Here is a 22500-nt window from a genome sequence, read left to right as displayed (position 1 = left end):
AGTATTGTGATAATATTGTATCGTTAGTATCGTGATAATATCGCATCGTAAGTATCGTGATAATATTGTATCGTTAGTATCGTGATAATATCGCATCGTTAGTATCGTGATAATATCGTATAGTTAGTATCGTGATAATATCGTATCGTTAGTATAGTGATAATATTGTATCGTTAGTATCGTGATAATAGCGCATCGTAAGTATCGTGATAATATCGTATCGTTAGTATCGTGATAATAGCGCATCGTAAGTATCGTGATAATATCGTATCGTTAGTATTGTGATAATATCGTATCATTAGTATCGTGATAATATCGTATCGTTAGTATCGTGATTATATCGTATCATGGAGCCTCTGGTGATTCCCGCCTCTACGTCAGAGAATATCAGAGGTTTTTTCTTCTAAATTTACGACTTTAATCTCAGAAATCCCGATTATTTCCTCGTAATAATATATATTTTTTAACATATATGTCCCTAAAACACCGACTTGAACAGAAATAGAAGCGATGTGTCGTTCCTGCGTTGATGACAGCGGTTTTCAATCAAACATTAAACTCACAGGATTCATATTCAGATGGCTGCTTCCTGTGTAATCAGAGTTTATTGCTCAGTGCCGGCGGAAACACAATGAACAGCTGTATGTTTTTAATTGATCGTGCTGCATCATCATCATCATTAAGCTCCAGCCATAAAACATGGAAGTCCTTGGGAAGTTTGTTTTCTCTGTTTCATTAAAAAAGGATTCATCTGTTCACAGAGTCCTGAGAGGAAAGAACAGGAAGGGCAGGTTTTTAGCTAATTGTACTTTGTCCAACTCCTGTTGTCCTCGAGTCAAGGAAGGAAGGGAGGGGGGAAGGAAGAAGGAAAGGAGGGAGGAAGGAAGGAAGGAAGGAAGGAAGGAAAGGAGGGAGGAATGGAGGGAGGAAGTAAGGACAGGAGGGAGGAAAGGAAAGAAGGAAGGGAGGAAGGAAAGGAAGGAATGAAGGACGGAGGAAAGAAGGAAGGAAAGGAGGGAGGAAGGAAGGAAGGAAAGAAGGACAGAGGAAGGAAGGAAAGAAAGAGAGAAGGAGTGAGGGAGGAAGGACAGACGGAAAGGAAGGAAGGGAGGAAAGAAGGAACAGTCAAAACAGACTGGGTCAATTTGACCCGGGAGGACGACACAAAGGTTAAGTATGTTTGCTTAATAAATTACTCTAAATGACTAATTCAGAAAAGTTGGTGGTAGACGCACACATCCAGAGTAAAAATGCAGGAACTAGACCAAATAACAATAAATATGTAAAAGCAAGAAAACAGTCAGCACATTGCCGCTCCCAATGCAGGTAGATTCCTCCCAATGCAGGTAGATTCCTCCCAATGAAGGTAGACTTTGAGCTGCAGTGTGCAGACTGTTTTCTTTCCTTAAAAAATGACTAATTAAAATAGTTCATTTTCTATCAATTGTCTAAATCAAGTAGATGTTGCAGCTCTACTTGGTTATATCATGTATCTATATAAAGCGCATTAACAATAGATTCACTCTCAGTGTAATAGATCCTGTCAGTCCAGTTATTAAAATGTGAAGTTTTGGTACAATAAATAAAGTCCAAACCATCTTTCTCAGTGTAGAGACGTATTAGCAGCCTCTGGAACTTGTCTACTTTCTAGTTTAGTCGAAATAACCTCAATTAATCCATTTTCCCCAAATAATGACTCTCTAAAGTCTCCATGTTGTCTGTGATGAATATCTACGGCCTCTGAGTCCTAATGACTGAAGTAAAAAGCTGCTTTTATTTACTAAAATGTGCAGATTTGGTCTAATAAATAAAGTCCAAACCATCTTATTAGCCGTTAGAAAACCAAAATAATGTGTCTTAAACTCGTCTACTTTCTAGTTTAGTCGAAATAAACTAAATCAATCCATTGTTTCTGCCCTAATAATTACTCTCTAAAGTCTCCATGTTGTCTATGATGAATATCTACGGCCTCTGAGCCCTAATGAATGAAGTAAAAAGCTTCTTTTATTCACTTAAATGTGCAGATTTGTACTGTTATAAGACTTCTAGCTGATATATAATGTGCTGTTTTCTTTATATTCATCACAAGAATCTACTTCATTCTTTATGAGACAGAAACATTTATTATCAAGAAGAAAAACAACAACTGAACATGTTGTTTTTAGAGTGAATAATAAAAGGACATCGGCTGTTTTCTCTCTGTTTCTTTCCTCTATTATTCTGTTCATTCAGTGACAGTATCTGGTCCTCAGTGAGCCTCAGTGAGCCTCATTCAGGATTCAGTCTGCAGGCTGTTAGAGCTGTTTTTTGCAGCTCTTGCAGCAGATGTTACAGTCGCTGAATGACACAGTTAGATTAGAGGTGAGAGAGGAAGACGAGTGTCTGAGAGGAAAGTAAATGAGTCATTCTGTCTCCTCTCTGAACACCAGCGGGAACACACTCACTCTATTATAGCCTGTATCTATTAGCATATTTAACCCTCCTGTTGTCATCAAGTCAAGGAAGGAAGGGAGGAAGAAGGGAGGAAGAAGGGAGGGAGGAAGGAAGGAAGGGAGGTGGGAGGGAGGAAGAAGGGAGGGAGGAAGGAAGGAAGGGAGGAAAGGAGGGAAGGAAGGGAGGGAGGAAAAGAAAGAAGGAAGGAAAGAAGGAAGGAAGGGATGAAGGAAGAAGGAAGGAACGGAGGGAAGGGAGGGAGGAAAGGAAAGAAGGAAGGAAAAGAAGGAAGGAAGGAAGGAAGGAAGGTAGGAGGGAGGGAGAAAGGAAAGGAGGAAGGAAGGAAAGAAGGACAGGAAAAGGAGGAAGGTAGGGGGAGGAAGGAAAGGAAGGAAGGAAGGAGGGAAGGAAGGAAGGAAGGAGGGAAGGAAAGAAGGAGGGAGGGAGGGTGGAAGGAAAGAAGGAAGGGAGGAAAGAAGGACAGAGGAAAGAAGGAAGGGAGGAAAGAAGGACAGAGGAAAGAAAGGACGGAGGGAAGGAAGGAAAGAAAGAGAGAAGGAGGGAGGGAGGAAGGAAGGACAGAAGGAAAGAAGGAAAAGTCAAAACAGACGGGGTCAATTTGACCCGGGAGGACGACACAAAGGGAACCAGACACTTTAATCTGCAGCAGAGTATGACTGTAGTGAGTAAACATGCAGACTCAACAAATACAACAGCGACAGGTCCAAGTCTTTTTGGCAGCTTGTATTTGGACTGAAATCATCTGTGAATATCAGATTTATATTTGTTCACATCAACGTTCATTCAGCCAATTTACACATTGGTGCAGCGAGTAAATGATGAATCCTGGTTATTTAAAGATGCTCTACTCATTTATTTGACCTTTTAGATTATTGAAGCATTGGATCAAATATATGTGTGAAGTGAAAGGAGCCGCTTATATAGAGAATTATTAAAGTATTTTTGTGCTTTTCGGCTCATTAATTTGGTTTTATTGCCATGTATACTCTTGTTTTTCCAGCCAAAACTGACATTTGAAGGGAAAACTGTCTAACCAGCTGGATAACAGACATATTAACACCTAGCTGATTAACACAGAGGAGCATTTATAGCAACTGAAGAGCCAGATTTGTGACAAAGGTGTCAATCACTGTTTCCCAAAGCCAAAGATGACGTCCTCAAATGTCTTCCTCATCCTCCTGCTCCTCCTCCTGCTCCTCCTCTTCCTCATCTTCTTCCTCCTCCTGCTCCTCCTCCTCTTCCTCAAATGTGTTGTTTGACAAACAGTCCAAAACCCAAAGATTTTCAGTTTACCATCATTAGAAGACTAAAAACAACCGTATTATACATTGATCACATTTAAGAAGCTGGAACAAGATCATTTAAGAAGGTTTTCATTAATAAAATAAATAAATAAAAGATAGAAAGGAAGGAAGAAGGAAGGAAAAGAGGGAGGGACGAAGGAAGGAAAGGAGGGAGGATGAAGGAAGGAAAGGAGGAAGGGAGGAAGGGAGGAAGAAGGAAGGAAAGGAGGGAGCGAGGGAGGGAGGGAGGAAGGGAGGGAGGGAGGAAAGGAAAGGAAATAAGGAAGGAAGGAAAAGAAGGAAGGAAGGAAGGTAGGAGGGAGGGAAGAAAGGAAAGAAGGAAGGGAGGAAGAAGGGAGGAAGGAAGAATGAAAGAAAGGAGGAAGGAAAGGAGGGAGGAAGGAAGAAGGAAGGAAAGGAGGGAAGGAAGGGAGGGAGGAAAAGAAAGAAGGAAGGAAGGAAGGAAGGGATGAAGGAAGAAGGAAGGAAAGGAGGAAAGGGAGGGAGGAAAGAAGGAAGGAAAAGAAGGAAGGAAAGAAGGACAGGAAAAGGAGGAAGGTAGGGGGAGGAAGGAAAGGAAGGAAGGAAGGAGGGAAGGAAAGAAGGAGGGAGGGAGGGTGGAAGGAAAGAAGGAAGGGAGGAAAGATGGACAGAGGAAAGAAGGAAGGGAGGAAGGAAGGACAGATGGAAGGAAAGAAGGGGGAAAAGAAGGAAAAGTCAAAACAGACGGGGTCAATTTGACCCATCATTAGAAGACTAAAAACAACCATATTATACATTGATCACATTTAAGAAGCTGGAACAAGATCATTTAAGAAGGTTTTCATTATTAAAATAAATAAATAAAAGATAGGAAGGAAGGGAGTAAGGAGGAAGGAAGAAGGAAGGAAAAGAGGAAGGAAGGGAGGAAGAAGGAAGGAAAGGAGGGGGAAAGGAAGGAGGGAAGGAAGGGAGGGAGGAATAAGGAAGGAAAAGAGGAAGGAAGGGAGGAAGAAGGAAGGAAAGGAGGGGGAAAGGAAGGAGGGAAGGAAGGGAGGGAGGAATAAGGAAGGAAAGGAGGGAGGAATTTAGGAATTCCTTCCTTCCTTCCTCCTTCCTTTCCTTCCTTCTTCCTCCCTTCCTTCCTTGACTCGAGGACAACAGGAGGGTTAATAACTCAGGTGTGTTATAGTGGAGAGAAACCTAAAACATGCAGGTAGTAGCTCTACAGCAGCAGGTTTGAGACTACTAACATACATTATATTTAGTAATTTTCTATCATATTCAGCTTAATACAGCTTACTCGCATTTCTTCAACAGTTTCGGAGCTTCAGGTGAATGTTTTCATCTTCAAAAAGAGCAATAATGTTTACAAGCGACAAGCTGTTAAACACGGAGCGGCTCTTCACAGCAGGAAGAGAAAATGAGTCAGAGAAGCTAAAGCTGGAGGAAGCAGTTTAAATCCCTGAAGAGTTTAGCAGCAGATTGTGTGACAACAACATGAAGATGGAGTGTGAGGTCTGACGGTGGGGACAGAAAACACAATCTTTAAAGTATTATGTGGAGTAGCGGAGCAGACGGAGCAGATGGAGCAGACGGAGACTTCAGGAGCAGAAACACATTGATTTATTTAGACTGAGCTTAAAACTAAACTGAGTAAAACTAAACAACTGAACAGAGGATCCAACCAGACTGAAACTAACTGACTGAACTAATGAAAGCACAACAAACAGGTGGCAAGACAACAAAGGCAGCAGGCTGGCAGCTGATTGGCTGAAGGAGACATAGCGAGCAGGGATAACAAGGCTGAATGGAGGACAGGTGAAGAGGGAAGAGCAATAAAAACTACAAAGAACAAAGCAAAACTAACTAAAACTAAACTGAATTGCAGCTTAGTTTTCATTTTCTCTCTTGATTTTTACTGTCTTGCTAGTTTGACTTCTTGAGATAACCGGCTAGTACCAGTAGGGGGCAGCAGAGGGAACGCCTGCTTAACGTGCATTTTACGATTTTCGAAAAAGAAGAAGAAGACGAAGAAGAAGATGAAGAAGAAGAAGAAGAAGAAGAAGACGAAGTAGAAGAAGTAGAAGAAGACGAAGAAGAAGAAGACGAAGAAGAAGAAAAAGATGAAGAAGAAGACGAAGAAGAAGACGAAGAAGAAGACGAAAAAGAAGACGAAGTAGAAGAAGAAGACGAAGAAGAAGAAGATAAAGAAGACGAAGAAGAAGTAGAAGACGAAGAAGAAGAAGATGAAGACGAAGAAGAAGAAGAGGAAGACGAAAAAGAAGAAGAAGAAGAAGTTCCAGGCAGAAAACAACACACAGCCCAATATGGGAATGAAAGTAAAAGTGCAGTGATGAAGATAAAAAACTAAACTTACTACTTCATCACTTGTTAAACTAACTTAAACTAAACTGAAATAAAAAACAAACTGAAAAACTGAATACAGCTAAAAACTAGAGGAAGAAGTACACGACAGCTGCTCTGGACCAGCGTTATTATAGTTAACTGAAACTAAAACTAGCAGTGAAATAATAATTTAGTTAACTGAAATAAAAACAATGCAAAACAAACTAAAACTAAACTTATTCCTTCCTTATTCCTCCCTTCCTTCCTCTTTTCCTTCCTTTTTCCTCCCCCCCTTCCTCCTTTCCTTCCTTCTTACTCCCTTCCTTCCTTCCTTCCTTCCTTCTTTCCCTCCTTTCCTTCCTTCTTCCTTACTCCTTTCCTTCCTTCTTCTTTCCTTCCTCCCTTCCTCCCTCCTTTCCTTCCTTCTTCCTTTCTCCCTTCCTTCCTCCCTCCTTTCCTTCCTTCTTCTTTCCTTCCTCCCTTCCTCCCTCCTTTCCTTCCTTCTTCCTTTCTCCCTTCCTTCCTCCCTCCTTTCCTTCCTTCTTCCTCCCTCCTTTCCTCCCTTCTTCTTCCCTTCCTTCCTTGACTCGAGGACAACAGGAGGGTTAATCATACATAAGCTTTGACAGGAAATCTGCATATTTATTCATCTACAGGCCAAAATACATCAAAGGGAAGCTTTAGTGGTGACTAAGAACCTGTGGAGCTCAAAGGAGGAACGATGTGGGAGCGTGTTTATATTTATCACTTACAAACGTCACGTAGGAAACCCGGAGAGTGAGTAACACACGGAGGAGCTACTGCTGTCACTGATATAATGTTAGAAAAGAGACAAAAAAAGCACACACACACACACACACACACACACACACACACACACACACACAAAAAACCCGACGCTCGAGCTAAAAGCTGCGACAACTGACGGGAAACACACGTGGAGCCGATCGTCAGTCTGCATGATGAGTCACACAGGTGGAGAAAAAGGAATGTCTTGACGTCTTTTATCTTCTATTTTTAGGGAGGTGATGCTAAATCTGCACACACACACACACACACACACACACATAGACAGACACACACACACACACACAGCAGCTCATCCTCTTCCTCCTGCTCCTTCTCCTCTTCTTCCTCTTCCTCATCCTCTTCCTCCTCATCCTCCTCATCGTCTTCCGCCTCCTGCTCCTCCTCCTCTTCCTCCTCCTCCTGCTCTTCCTCATCCCCCTCCTCCTCCTCCTGCTCCTCTTTCTCATCCTCCTGCTCTTCCTCATCATCCTCCTCCTCCTCCCCCTCCTACTCATCCTCCTCATCCTCCTCTTCCCCCTCCTCATCCTCTTCCTCCTCCTCTTCCTCCTCCTCTTCCTCATCCCCCTCCTCCTCCTCATCCCCCTCCTCATCCTCTTCCTCCTCCCCCTCCTCATCATTTTCCTCCTCCTGCTCCTCTTCCTCCTCCTCTTCCTCATCCTCCTCATCATTTTCCTTCCTTCTCCTCTTCCTCCTCATCCTCTTCCTCCTCCTCCTCTTCCTGCTGTCTGCCAATCAGATTAACCCGTAATCTGTAATAAAAGGAAGATCATAAATAAGGAAGTCTGTATAATCTTCCAGTTTTATGTCACAAAGTTTGATATTTTCCACTCTTGATATTATCATCTAAATTTATTTAATCACTAAAGGTCAACAGAAGTGTCTTTTCTCATCATTTTAAACTCCAAAAATCTTTGAAATGAAGCGGGGGAAATTAGGGTGTGGAGAAAAGGTGTGGAGCGTTTTGACATTTAAAAGGTTTTAAATTCACGGAGGTTCTCGGTAGACGACATTTACTGCTCATAAAACTGCAAGAGGAGCAAATAAAGTGAGTAAAGTGATCGAAATTAGGACAAAATGATTCGGACGGGGTAAAAGAGATGGATGTTAGAGTGTGTTGGCTGAGGGATGAGACTCTTAAAGACAACCAGTGTGTGTGTGATGAGGAGGATGAGAGAGAGGAGGAGGAGCAGGAAGAGGAAGAGGATGAGGAGGAGGAAGAGGTGGAGGAGTGGGAGGAGGAGGAAGAGGAGGAGAAGGGGGATGAGGAGGCTGAGGAAGAGGTGGAGGAGCAGGAGGAGGAAAAGCAGGAGGAGGAAGAGGATGAGGAGAGGGAGGAGGAAGAGGGTGAGGAGGAGGATGAGGAGGATGAGGAGGATGAGAAGGAGGAAGAGGAGAAGGAGCAGGAGGAGGAGGAGGATGAGGAGGAGGGAGAGGGATGAGGAGGAGGGGGGAGCAGGAGGATGAGGAGGAGGAGGGAGGGGGATGAGGAGGATGAGGAAGAGGAGAAGCAGGAAGAGGATGAGGAGGAGGAGGAAGAGGAGAAGGAGCAGGAGGAGGAGGAGGGAGAGGGATGAGGAGGATGAGGAGCAGGAAGAGGATGAGGAAGATGATGAGCAGGAGGATGAGGAGGAAGCTGCTGTGTGTGTGTGTGTGTGTGTGTGTGTGTGTGTGTGTGTGTGTGTGTGTGTGTGTGTGTGTGTGTGTGTGTGTGTGTGTGTGTGTCTAAAACTTCCAGTATAAATATTTCACCTCTTCTTACTTAGCGTGTGGGAAACCTAACTCAACTTCAGCTCAAACATACAGTGAACACTCACTTCTTAGATGGCGCTTTTACGCTGCATATTCTATATAGTACATGTATATATATTTATATATATATATATTTATATTTTTACTCCATTAAACCTTTTTTTTAGCTCTTGGAAGAAACGGACAAACTTTATCCTTCTCAGCTCGGGTTGAAGTGGATTCAGGAAAAATCAGTTCATGAGAAAATATGAATTTCTCTTCAAAAATACTTCAAAGAAAAACAGATTTGTGTGATTATTTCTGTGACTTTCAACATTTTAATGTGTTGGGGTTTTTTTTTACGTAGATGAGACGACCCAGAAATCTAATAAGGGAGATAAATCGTGATGCATCAGAAAAGTGAAAAACAGAGTAGACTGTGATGTAATAATAACAATAATGATAATAAAGTTCATTATATATATATAGCTTTCATACAAAGGAGGCAGCTCAAGTGTTTTATAGAGAAAAACAACAGAAAATGTACAAATATATGAATTAAAAATAATAAAATGAGACAATAATCAGTTTGACTTCTTGAGATAACGGGTTAGTACCAGTAGGGGGCAGAAGAGCGGACGCTGGCTTAACGTACATTTTACGATTTTCTATAAAGTAGAAGAAGAAGAAGTTCCAGGCATAAAACAACCAGGTGGGGAGCTCGGTCCTCTGAAATGAGGCCAACGTGGAAGTAACTTAAAACTGCATTCTATCAAAAGGCCACCAGGGGGCGACCGTTTTGGTGTCAAAAGGACTTCCGTCTCTATACAAGTCAATGGAGAATTCACCAACTTCTCACTTGATTTCTAACCTCAGTAAACGTTTTCAAAATGTGTTTATGGTCTCAATCGCTAGTTTAAAGCCTTCTTCAATGCAGTATGATGTTCATTTGGGACATTTTGGCCTCCCTGATTTTATATGTGACGATAAAGCAGGGTATGCATTAGGGCGTGGCTACGTAGTGATTGACAGGTTGATTGGTTCACAGGTTCAGGGGCGTGGACAGATAGACTGCAGGAAATAGCCGTGAACTTGTTTCACACCGACAGTTTTCACCGGAGTTTTGTGGTTATAGTCGTAACAGCTAATTTGGTTAGCATCACCAGGTAGCCGGTGTAGACTGTGGTAGATTCAGCCCTCACAAACCTCCCCCACTTTGTCCTCATGCTCCTCCTGATGCCCATATAAGTAGAATCTGTGCTCTTTTTTTCCCAGCATGCACCTGAAATTTTCAAGATGGTGCTGCTCAGATCTGATACTATTGGCCCTCAAAGCAACAGTCCACAAACCAATGGGTGATGTCACGGATGTAACGTCCATTATATACACAGTCTATGTTAAAAACATTAAAATAAAAATTCAATCACATTATAAAACTTGAATTAAGAAAAAGGATCAATTATAGGTCTACATAAAATACAACATATATAACTATTTTTTTAATTTTAAAAATATTGGCACATATTATACAGACATATACATTGATATTGATTTATGTGATGGACTACTATCAGCTGACCAATACATCAGTCATGCTCTAATAAGAATACATCAATACAAAGCATCCTAATGTTATTAATACAGGATAATAATACAAGTTAAAGAGTGTTAAAGCATTAAAGCTGCACCAGTCGTCCTGCAGCAGTCCTTGTTCTTTTTGACTGGTGTCCAAATGGTAGCAGATACCCAAATCCCAGTATGACAAGTTTGCATCCGACATGAAACAGAGAAATTGCCCCTCAGGATTAGAGCCTGGGCCTCTGCAGCAGTCTAATGAGCCAGAGGTCTAGCTCTTCCAAACCGAGGCCTGCCACTAATTTGACTCATCCAGCGGTCTGAAATAGCCTCATGACGACTCCTAATCTCCGCTTGAGTCCTTTTTTATTCCAGTCACATACAGCAAAAAAAAAAAAAAAGCAAGTGATCAAGTATTCTCTTGCATCAAAGTAGCATAATGAGGCCGTGTTTTAAAATATATCCCAGTGTAGAGGCGATCACAGCTGACAGCTACATTAAGAGAGGAGCGCTATGCATCTGCCTGGTTATTAGATATGCATTGCATCTGCAGACGGCCGCCTCTTCTTCTTCTTCTTCTTCTTCTTTCAGGCCCCTGTGTGATTATTCACGGCCTCGCATTGACTCCCACTGTGAGCTCCGATCTGTACAATGATTCACTTTTGTTCACTTCTCCTGTTGCTGATTATGTTAATGTTTCATTTGCACTGAATGTCCTTTTAATGACTTTAATATAAATCATTATTTTATGCTTCAAACTTATATTTAATGCTCTATTTTAGTCTAGTTTTTATTTTATTTCTATCCTATTTTTCTGTGGTTTGTTTTTATTTTTTATTATTAGTGGGTTTCCTTGTTTTTAATTGTATGTTTTAATGTTTCTAATTTTTACTATTATTGGGTTTTATTGTCATTTTTAGTAGTAGAGTATTAGGGCCAGACTAAGAGAAAAAAAATATTTGGAAATTACGAGAATAAAGTCATAATATTGCGAGAACAAAAGTCGTAATATTGCGAGAATAAAGTCGTAATATTATGAGAATAAAGTCGCGATATAACGAGAATAAAGTCGTAATATTGCGAGAACAAAAGTCGTAATATTGCGAGAATGAAGTTGTAATATTATGAGAATAAAGTCGTAATATTATGAGAATAAAGTCGCGATATAACGAGAATAAAGTCGTAATATTGCGAGAATAAAGTTGTAATATTATGAGAATAAAGTCATGATATAACGAGAATAAAGTCGTAATATTGCGAGAATAAAGTCGTAACATTATGAGAATAAAGTCGTAATATTATGAGAATAAAGTCGCGATATAACGAGAATAAAGTCGTAATATTGCGAGAACAAAAGTCGTAATATTGCGAGAATAAAGTCATCATATAACGAGAATAAAGTCGTAATATTGCGAGAATAAAGTTGTAATATTATGAAAATAAAGTCGTAACATTACGAGAATAAAGTCGTAATATTACAAGAATAAAGTCGTAACATTACGAAAATAAAGTCGTAACATTACGAGAATAAAGTCGTAACATTGCGAGAATAAAGTCGTAACATTGCGAGAATAAAGTCGTAATATTACGAGAATAAAGTCGTAATATTAGGAGAATAAAGTCGTAACATTACGAGAATTAAGTCGTAACATTACGAGAATAAAGTCGTAATATTGTGCGAATAAAGTCATAACATTGCGAGAATAAAGTCGTAATATTACGAGAATAAAGTCGTAATATTAGGAGAATAAAGTCGTAACATTGCGAGAATAAAGTCATAATATTGCGAGAATAAAGTCGTAACATTACGAGAATAAAGTCTTAATATTACGAGAATAAAGTCATAATATTGCAAGAATAAAGTCGTAACATTACGAAAATAAAGTCGTAACATTACGAGAATAAAGTCGTAACATTACGAGAATAAAGTCATAATATTGCGAGTAGTTTATTCTCGTATTATTCCGACTTTAGTTTGTTAATATTATGACTTTATTCTCGTAATTTCCAAAATGTTTTTTTGTTTTTGTTTTTTCTCTTTGTATGGCCCCTAATTTTCTTACTGTTTCTTACTGTTAAATGTTTGTTTTTATATAAAGCACATTGAGTTGCCCCTGAGTAGGAATTGTGCGCTATATAAATTAAGCTGCTTTGCATTGCCTGCCATCAGTGTTGGCACAGAAATGTCCAGATTGAGGGAGTGACAGTGAGGAAGAGGAAGAGGAGGGTGAGGAGGGGGAGCAAGAGGATAAGGAGAAGGGGGATGAGGAGGAGGAGGAGGAGGAGGAGGAGGAAGAGTAGCAGCATTCATTCACTCACTGCTGCTGCTTCATCGTCTGTTAGACGAACAAAAAAAAGAAAAAAGAAGCATCTTCATCCCTCTATTCTTAATCACTGGATTCTTTTGTCTGATCCGAGTTTCATCATCATCATCACGTCTAGTTAATCCTCTTTTTTTCCTTTCATCGCGTCCATTCTTCTTTCATCACTTTAAATCATAATGAGAGGAATTTAAATGAACAGGTCTGCTCTAGCTCCGTCTCGCCTCTCTCTATGAACAGACGGTAGTCCTGATATGTCATATTAGATTTTATCTGTTTCGGGATCAAACCTGTGGCCAGAAAAGAAAGCTCCATTATGTGTTTTGATATGATCAGACTGATGGGAGTCGCCTCAGTGCTTCCATAAATGCTGTTTTTAATACAGTATGGTGAAAATATGCTGGGTGTTTTTTAATTAAAAGGTCTTTTTTATGGCTGTGATTGGTGGGATTCACAGTTAGATCTGTGTGTAGTTCTTTCTGAAGGATCCACGTAGTGTTGGCTTCAACAATCAGGATTCAGTGGTTGGTTAAAACTGATACCAAACCATCAATTATCTGCAGGAGTCCCTCAGATGATGCAAACTTGGTGTGAAAGCACTGGTGTCACACACAAGATCACATCATATATTTTGTTACTTTGAAAGTAATTCTCAGGCTGCGATTTTCCTTATTTTGTCGTACTTCGTGTAGGTCTTAAATTTAATGCATAATGGTCTTAAAAGGTCTTAAATTTAACTTGTTCAAACCTGCAGAAACCCTGATTAAGGTTAAAGTAAAAGGTGTGTTTCAGTATTAGTGTTGGATGTTTCTGACTTTCATTTAATAAAGAAAATACTTAACCCTCCTGTTGTCCTCGAGTCAAGGAAGGAAGGAAGGAAGAAGGAAAGGAAAGGAGGATGGAAGGAAAGGAGGGAGGAAGACGGAAGTAAAGGAGGGAAGAAGGAAGGAAGGAAGGGAGGAAGAAGGAAGGAAGGGAGGAAGAAGGAAGGAAGGATGGAAGGCAGGAAGGAAAGGGAGGGAAGTAGGAGGGAAGGATGGAAGGCAGGATGGAAGGGAGGAAGAAGGAAGGAAAGGAGGAAGGAAGGAAAGGAGGGAGGAAAGAAGTAGGGAAGGAAGGAACGAAGGAAAGGAGGGGAGAAGGGAGGGAAGGAAAGGAAAGGAACGAAGGAAGGGAGGAAGGAAAGGAACGAAGAAAGGTAGGAGGGAGGGAGGAAAGAAGGAAGGAAGGAGGGAGGGAGGGAGAAAAAGAAAAGAGGAAGGCAGGAAGTAAGGAAAGAAGGGAGGAAGGGAGGAAAGAAGGAACAGTCAAAACAGACGGGGTCAATTTGATTCATAATGGTCTTAAATCAAACATCTTGACATAAAAGAGACCAAAGATTTAACACTGAAACTTTTCTTTGAGATGTCAGTCTTTAGTTTTTTTAAGAACATTTTTTATGAGTCCTTTGTTTTGTTCACGAGCAAAAAGAAAGCAATCCGAAGAATAAAAGTCTTAACAAAGGGGCACGGAGGCTGCGGGCGATCAGTGGATGTGAGACATGCTGCTGTGGTTTCATAACGTCTGGGTGGTAGACAGGTACGGCCCTGTGTTGCATCAGGCTGCTGAACCTGATGCAAGCTGCCAGACGGCACAAAACAGCAGGCTCGTCTCATTTCGGAGCTTCCTGTGTGAGGAAGAGCTGCAAAAGTGTTGATTTAAACATGTTATTGAAGTTGTTTTAAAGATTCAATAGATGCATTTTTGTGTCAGTCAGTTTTCTTGTTGTTTCAGTGAGAAAAGCAGACAGTTATTATCCTGCAGACAGAGAAACTTCCCTCATTCATTCTTATGGATTTGTGTCTCAATAGTCAATGCACTGAATGTTTCTTCTACAGCGTTACAAACTCCCGTCCTCCTCTGTAATGAATAATGGTGGCGGATTTCATTTGACATTACAGCAATTTCCCTGAGTTGTAATTGTCCTTGGAAAGCAGCAATCATGTGCAGACTATAACAGAAATCGCTCCTCATTCATCAGCGGGGCATAATAAGCTTTATCGCGATAACAATGCCAGAGCTCTTTTTTTTTCTTCCTCTCCGTCAAGGACAATGCAATTTGGTTGAAGTATTTTTAGACGTTTGTACTGATGAATGCAGTCGATATAACGTCGGGACAAAAGAGGAGAGACGGAGGAGGCAGCGGTCGGATCTGGAAATGCTGCATTTATACAAAGGATTAGACTTTAGTTTGAGAGACCTTTTATATCTTTCTTTTATATTTAATTAGTGAGATTAGATGTTTCTATTATGATCTTAAAGATACAAAGATGATGCGAATCAGGAGTTCTTTCTTAATGCACTTTCATCAGACAGCATGCAGGATAGATACAACTGCGATGTGATATGTGATACTCAGCGACCGAGAGTGAACAGCATTATATAGTCTTGCTGGCATGTCAGGTGTTTCCCAAGAAGTAACCTAAACAGAATATGATTTAAGCATCTGAGGCCCTGCCAAGTATTCTTATCCAATGTGTTGGTATATTTCCAGTAATCCTAAGAAGCTTTTCTTTTATACAGTTCTAGCACTACGCAACTCGACTCTACTTGGTTTTGGTACCAGGTCGTTTTCCATTACTATAGTTCCTCCTCAACGTGGGCGGGGTTGTCATAGCACGGCTGCACGAAACTACCGTGACAAACACATAAACAATGGAGTACATGGAGGCGATGGTGTACTTGCTGCTGTATGAGGCTTTCTGTCTCACACAAAGCAAGAGAAGAGAAACCAATCACTGTAACGCTGTTGTTCGGGTTTGATTCTTGTGTGGGACGGCTCATGACTCTTCCAGTGACTCTCTGACCAATCAGTGGCCGGCAGTCTGTTGACGTCACATTTAGTATCGGCTCGCTTGGAACCTCGACAGAGCAGGTACTAAAAAAGTACCAGGTACCAGGTACTATCCCTGATGGAGACGCAGAAAAAACAGAGTAGAGTTGAGCTGACTAGTGCTAGAACTGTATAATGGAAAAGTCCCATTAAGGCCCATTTATGCTCAACGTATGTACGACAATGTCTGTCCTTTTCAAACGATGTTACCGTCACTGCTCTCATACTTCCATGCGTCCTTTATGTTGGCATGTATATTAACCAATACATCCACCAGGGGGCAGCACAGAGTCAAACGTTTATGACAACAACAAACTCAAAAACAAACATGGCGACTGTGGAGGAGATATTGATAATGTTCCTCTGGCATAAACGACAAAACGATATGTTTACCCTCCTGTTGTCCTCGAGTCAAGGAAGGAAGGAAGGAAGGAAGAAGGAAGGAAGGGAAGGAGGAAGGAAGGAAGGAAGGATGGAAGTGAGGAAGAAGGAAGGAAAGGAGGGAGGGAGAAAGGAAAATAGGAAGGAAGGAAGGAAGGAAGGAAGGAAAGAAGGACAGAGGAAAGAAGGAAGGGAGGAAGGTAGGGGGAGGAAAGAAAGAGGGAAGGAGGGAGGGAGGGAGGAAAGAAGGATGGAAGAAAGAAGGAAGGAAGGAAGGTAGGAGGGAGGGAGGGAGAAAGGAAAAAAGGAAGGAAGGAAGGAAAGAAGGACAGAGGAAAGAAGGAAGGGAGGAAGGTAGGGGGGGAAAGAAAGACAGAAGGAGGGAGAGAAGAAAGAAGGAAGGGAGGAAGGAAGGAAGGAAGGAGGGAAGGAAAGAAGGAGGGAGGGAGGAAGGAACGACAGAAGGAAGGGATGAAACAGAGAGGAAGGAAAGAAAGAGAGAAGGAGGGAGGAAGGACAGACGAGAAGGAAAAGTCAAAACAGACGGGGTCAATTTGACCCGGGAGGACGACATGAAGGTTAAAGTTTCTAACCAACTCGCACAACCTTTCCTCAAAAAGTTAAGCAACACTGCCCCCCCATGGTTTCCGGTGGTACTGCTCCCTTTGGCCCGTATCCGTAGGCTTTATGGAAACCTGCAGAAATACACGGACAAAATGAACGCGGAGCACGGACAGAAGGCTCCGTCTGGATCCGGATTCGTATTTAACGTTGAGCATAAATGGGCCTTTAGAAAGTCCACCACCAGAACCTGATCCACTGACTATACCATGTATCAAATGTGGGCGACAGACATAAAAAAACATACTAACAATAAGTCTTGATTTAAAGTTCTTCACTGCTGCACTGTAAACACACACACACACACACACACACACACACACACACACACACACACACACACACACACAGCTCCTACTGTTAGTCTTACAGTGTTTGTTCAGGAGTTTCGTGTTATTAAATTGGACAGAGAGTCTCAGAGAGTTTGACATGACATATACCTTGCTTTAACCACGGCCGGATCTACTGTACAGTCAATCTGAGCCCAGAGGCCCCTCAGGGAAAAGATACAGAGCCGTCAAATACAGAACTAACAAGATTTTGTCCAAAAAGCTGTAAACCCATCACTGTCTGAGTCTGAAAAGAGTCTGAAATCTTTCTACCACATATGCACCGGTCACTTTCTGTTGTCTGGCCCTGTTAAACGGTCAGTTTTAGTGTTTTAATGTCTTTCATCTTGTCTATTTATTGATTGCACCTGTTTTATGCTGCTAGAGCTGCTAAACGGACTTTAATTGTGTATCTATCTAAATACAACACAAGGCTTGACCTGCTCTTTTGATGTTGATAATTATTGTCGCTGTTGGAAATCTAAAATATGTCTTCTGGTTATGCCTGGTTTCTGATGGTTCCTGTCTGGTTTCTGACTGCTTTCTACTGGATCTGACTGGTTTCTGTCTGGTTTCTGACTGTTTTATGACTGTTTTATGACTGTTTTATGATGGTTCTGACTGGTTTCCGCTGGTTCTGCCTGGTTTTAGCTGGTTTCTTCTGGTTTCTGCTGGTTTCTGACTAGTTTCTGCTGGTTTCGGACTGTTTTCTGCTGGTTCTGACTGGTTTCTGCCTGGTTTCCCACTGATTTCTTCTGGTTTTTGACTGGTTTCTACTGGTTCTGACTGGTTTCTGTTGGTTCTGCCTGGTTTCTGATGATTTCTGACTGGTTTCTGCCTGGTGTCTGTTGGTTTCTGACTGGTTTCTGCCTGGTTTCTGACTGGTTTCTACTGGTTCTTCTGGATCTGACTGCTTTCTGACTGCTTTCTACTGGTTCTGAATGGTTCCTGACTGCTTTCTACTGGATCTGACTGGTTTCTGTCTGGTTTCTGCAGGAGTTGGAGCAGCAGTTTGAGAAGGAGCGCCTCTCACTGGAGGAGGAGAAGACGCTCCTCAACCAGCAGCTGGACGAGATGAGGGAGGAGCTGACATCCAAACTCACTGCAGCCAATGAGGAGGTAAAACATTAACAACTTAAAACATGTCTGACTGCATAAAATCAGTTACAGCTTTAAAACAATATGAAGATTTGAAACCATATTGCTGTATTTCTATCTTGCACATAATCCACATTCTGCAAACTCAACATGCATTTAAGAAACCGTTCATTATGGTTGTATCATTTCATTTAAAATTCATACTTTAAACTTCGTCTTGGTAATGTCACCTCCAAAAGTTAGAGACACCAGAGTCTGAATCCTTTGTGACTTGAATGTTAAATAGTATTTACCATTTAAAAGACAAAGTAAACAGTATTTTTCTTGTATATTGTGCAAGTGTGCAGCTCCTATCATTCTAAGAGGAAACACTATACTAAATATGCAGGATGGAAAATGAGCCTGAGAGACAAACTGAAGTTATTTAACAGTCTAAAATGTGTCAGAGGACCTAATTAGCTTATAGGTTTCTAATTATGTTATTGATAACAGTTATTCCTCTAAAGCCTCGGCTCAATGACTCGTACTGTTTGTTAAACCTGAACCTAATTGAGCCTGAAAAGCCAAATTGTAGTGAGAAATGTCTCAGAGTGAGTTTTATAAGAAGACAGTGGCGTGCACAGACTTTTTGAAGGGCAGGGGCGAAAAGAAAAAAAGGGCACATACAGTGCGTTCTCGCCACTGAAGAGGGCACGTTTTGGCTCCCAAGAGGGCACTTTAGCGCACGTTTTGGCTCCCAAGAGGGCAGTTTAGTGTGTTTTGCCAACCAAGAGGGCACTTTAGCAGGCGTTTTGGCTCCCAGGAGGGCAGTTTAGTGTGTTTTGCCAACCAGGAGGGCACCTTAGCAAGCGTTTTGGCTCCCAGGAGGGCACTTAAGTGCACGTTTTGGCTCCCAAGAGGGCAGTTTAGTGTGTTTTGCCAACCAGGAGGGCACCTTAGCAAGCGTTTTGGCTCCCAAGAGGGCACTTTAGTGCACGTTTTGGCTCCCAAGAGGGCACTTTAGCACGCGTTTTGGCTCCCAAGAGGGCAGTTTAGTGTGTTTTGCCAACCAAGAGGGCACTTTAGTGCACGTTTTGGCTCCCAAGAGGGCACCTTAGCACGCGTTTTGGCTCCCAAGAGGGCAGTTTAGTGTGTTTTGCCAACCAAGAGGGCACTTTAGCGCACGTTTTGGCTCCCAAGAGGGCACTTTAGCACTGTAATGTAACCTGAAGAATTCAAAGACCCGTTCTTGGCTCAATCCTGCATTTGAAGTATTTGAAGTATGACTTTTGCTGTAAAGCTGATTGAGAGTGAATGAGCACAGGAGTCAAACTGCTGGTTGGGTTTTTATTTCTCTCTTTAAACTGTAGTTTTCTGTATATAAACTCCACAGTGTGTTTGTTGCTGTTTCTGCTCTCCATGCACATATTTCCCTACTCATGCTTTACTTTGAAAATGAATGTTAAATGAATATCTGATGCACTGCACAACTATCCTGCCACGTTGGCAGAAAGCACATAAGATTGGCTCATTTAAAATCTGAAATATAAATGGTTATTGAATACATTTCATCTCGACCGAGCATAAACTGCTGATGTGGTTTTTGAAGGTTGCTGCTGCACTGTGATACAGCCTGAAGTTAAAAACAGAGTGGAGGCTGTGAGTTTATTCTCTGTCTGACCGTCTCTCCCACGTCCGTCTGTCCTCCCCTCAGGTGTCTCGGCTGCAGGAGGAGGTGCAGCAGGGCGAACAGGACATCGGAACCGCCGAAGGACAGATCTCCACGCTGAAGGAGGCGCAGGACAAACTGCTGGAGGAGTTGGACGCGACCAGAGCTCGACTGAGAGAGACGAGCAACCTGCTGACTGCACTGCAGGTCTGCCAACACACACACATACTTATTTTGGAGGACGCTCGATCACATAATGCAGCACTCATGCCTACAAATCTAAAGCTTCCAACTATAACTCAAAGCTTTGTAATTATAACCTAAACCATAAATCCAAATTTAAACCCTCAAAAAGCCCATTAAAGATGTGAAGTCACTCACAGTCTCTAACACTGATCTTCACTAAGATTAATAACATAAAACTTTGCTAAAAGTGATGATTTTGACCCATTATGCATCATTTTTGCTGTTCTATCAGTGAGATTTCCAACACAATTTATTAATATCACATTATTAATACATCAGTTATTAAAAAATTAAAAAATCAGTTTTATTGCTATTATTGCTGAGACCACACACACAGACAAAATCTATGAAGAATAATCTAACATTAAGCATTCGGTGTCCACGTTTATACCCTAAAACTGTGAGTGGAAATAGCCAACTCCTCCCATGGCTTACTCTACCAATAGGTATTCCTTCTTCTTTATCTGGAATCAAGCTGTTCCTGATACCAATATCTCTTTATCTCTTTCCTTGGGTATATTTTAAAACAAGGTATTTTCCTCAGAATACACTGTTAGCTTTCAGTAACTGTGGCCTTAGTTTCCTTCTTGATATATAACATTATGTTCGCTTTCTGTTCCTTACTGCATTTAATAATAATAAACGTGTAGTATATTTGGTTACATGATTCCATAGGGTTTACATTACAGTAAATTCAATTAATATGTGCACATTCACTCAGTTGGTGTGGAATAACATACATGATTACCACTTATTATTTGATCTGATTATTAGCACAGATTATTACACTTACAATATGCAGATATCAACAAACATATCAAATATAATACAGTAAAAGGGTTTTATATATATATATATAATATCAATGTTTGTCTCTGTCTCTGTCTCTCAGGGCGAGCTGGAAATCCAAAAGCGTCAACATGAAGCCAAACTCATCACTACCAAAGAAGAGGAGAAACTCAAAATGGACAAGATGGCCCTCGAACTGGAGCTGAAATGGACCGAAACCCTCAGGTAGGCGTGTGTGTGTGTGTGTGTGTGTGTGTGTGTGTGAGTGTGAGAGTGTGAGAGCGTATCACAGACAGACAGACAGTATCATTATTCACTCTCTTTGTCTTCGAGTTGGGCCGAACACAGAGCATGAAATTGAGAACGGAGGGGAAATTACAGTCTGTTTCTGTTCCCGTTTCACACACACACACACAGACACAAACACACACACACACACACACACACACACACACACACACACACACACACACACACACACATTGACGCTCAGTGTTTCAGTGTTTCCTCCGCAGACTCAACTTTTGTCGTATTTTTCTGGTTCTTCTTGATTAATTACACCACACACAGACGGCTACTGCTGTGTGTGTGTGTGTGTGTGTGTGTGTGTGTGTGTGTGTGTCGCTGCTTTACTGATTCTCTTTACTGTGTCTCGTTGCCTCGCGGTTGACACAGATACTGTTTTCTGTGATCGTCACTCTCTCCTCTTTCTCTCTCTTTTTCTTTCTGCACCATTTCCTGTCTGACATACTTTATAAAAGAGAGAAATTCAACAAAGGTTTCGTGTGTGAGCTGCTTTCTCTTATCGTGTTCAACAGAAAGTTGAATCTCTGTGATTTGAACATTTCTGCTGTAGTTTCTGGTTATTTCATGTTTTTTTTTTTTTGCCTTTTCTCTTCTCATTTATTAATCTGTTCCACTTCTTCTAATCTAAAACTGTAATCCCACCTTTATTTAAATGGAGTTAACACTTTAAAAGCCTCAGATCTCTCCCAGAGGACGACACTTTTCTCTAATTCAGCTCATAACCTGTTTAAAAGATCAATTAATCAATTAAAACTTTATTAATAGAAAAGCTTTCATTCAGGTTAATGTAGTTTAACCCTCCTGTTGTCCTCGAGTCAAGGAAAGAAGGAAGGAAGGAAGGATGGAAGGAAAGGAGGAAGGAAGGAAAGAAAGAAAGATGGAAGGAAGGGAGGAAGGAAGGAAAGAAGGAAGGGAGGATGGAAGGAAGGAAGGAAGGAAAAATGGAAGGATGGAAGGAAAGAAAGATGGAAGGAAGGAAGAAGGAAGGAAAGGAGGGAGGATGGACAGACGGAAAGAAAGAAAGATGGAAGGAAGGAAATATGGAAGGAAGGAAGGAAGGAAAGATGGAAGGAAAGAAGGGAGGAAGGAAAGATGGAAGGAAAGATGGAAGGGAGGAAGAAGGAAGGAAAGGAGGAAGGAAGGACAGAAGGAAGGAAGGGAGGAAGGAAGTGAAAAAATTAAATAAATTGGAGAAAACATTTTTTTTAAAGAGAATGAGAGAAAAGGCATATTAAAAGTTTGAGTAAAAACAGATTAAAATGACTAAAGTAAAATTTAAAAAAGAGTTTAATTAAAGCTTAACTAAAAACTAGGTAAAAATAAAGATTAAAAAGACAAAAAGAAACTAATACAATCGATTAAAAAGATATTTTATAAATGCAATGTGGTTTAAAGCTGTAATTCAAAACACATCAGATCATATAAGAAATCACTTTTCTAAGTTTTTAACAAAGAGCAATTAAAATAAAGAGAAGCCAATAAGTGTTGAGTGTTTAATGAAATAATAAAATAATAAAATAATAGATGTTAAACCAGCAGGAAGCAGTTTAGGGTCAGTGAGCGTCGTTATCTTCATCACAGCCTGAATCTTTTATCTCTTTATAGAAGAAGAGCAGAAACCTGCAGCACCAATCAGGCTGCTTTCACCTTCCGTACACAAACAGCTGATATTAGATCTAATGTTTTTAATGGCTTTAATAAAAAGTGACTA

General features: G+C 41.0%; 1 protein-coding gene across 1 annotated transcript in view; it reads left to right on the top strand.

The window, feature by feature from the left end:
* Nucleotides 1-22500, top strand: part of LOC133977076 (protein FAM184A-like) — a gene marked incomplete at both ends in the record, with an annotated part of 56303 nt that overhangs the window by 13532 nt on the left and 20271 nt on the right. The window contains 3 exons of the mRNA XM_062415211.1: nt 17699-17821; nt 19494-19655; nt 20587-20708. Of these exons, the coding sequence (XP_062271195.1) occupies nt 17699-17821; nt 19494-19655; nt 20587-20708 (407 nt within the window). The remainder of the gene's footprint in view (nt 1-17698; nt 17822-19493; nt 19656-20586; nt 20709-22500) is intronic.

The sequence above is a fragment of the Scomber scombrus genome, unplaced genomic scaffold, assembly GCF_963691925.1.
Source record: "Scomber scombrus unplaced genomic scaffold, fScoSco1.1 SCAFFOLD_215, whole genome shotgun sequence".
NCBI lineage: Eukaryota > Metazoa > Chordata > Actinopteri > Scombriformes > Scombridae > Scomber > Scomber scombrus.
This window is presented reverse-complemented; position numbering and strand designations above follow the sequence as displayed.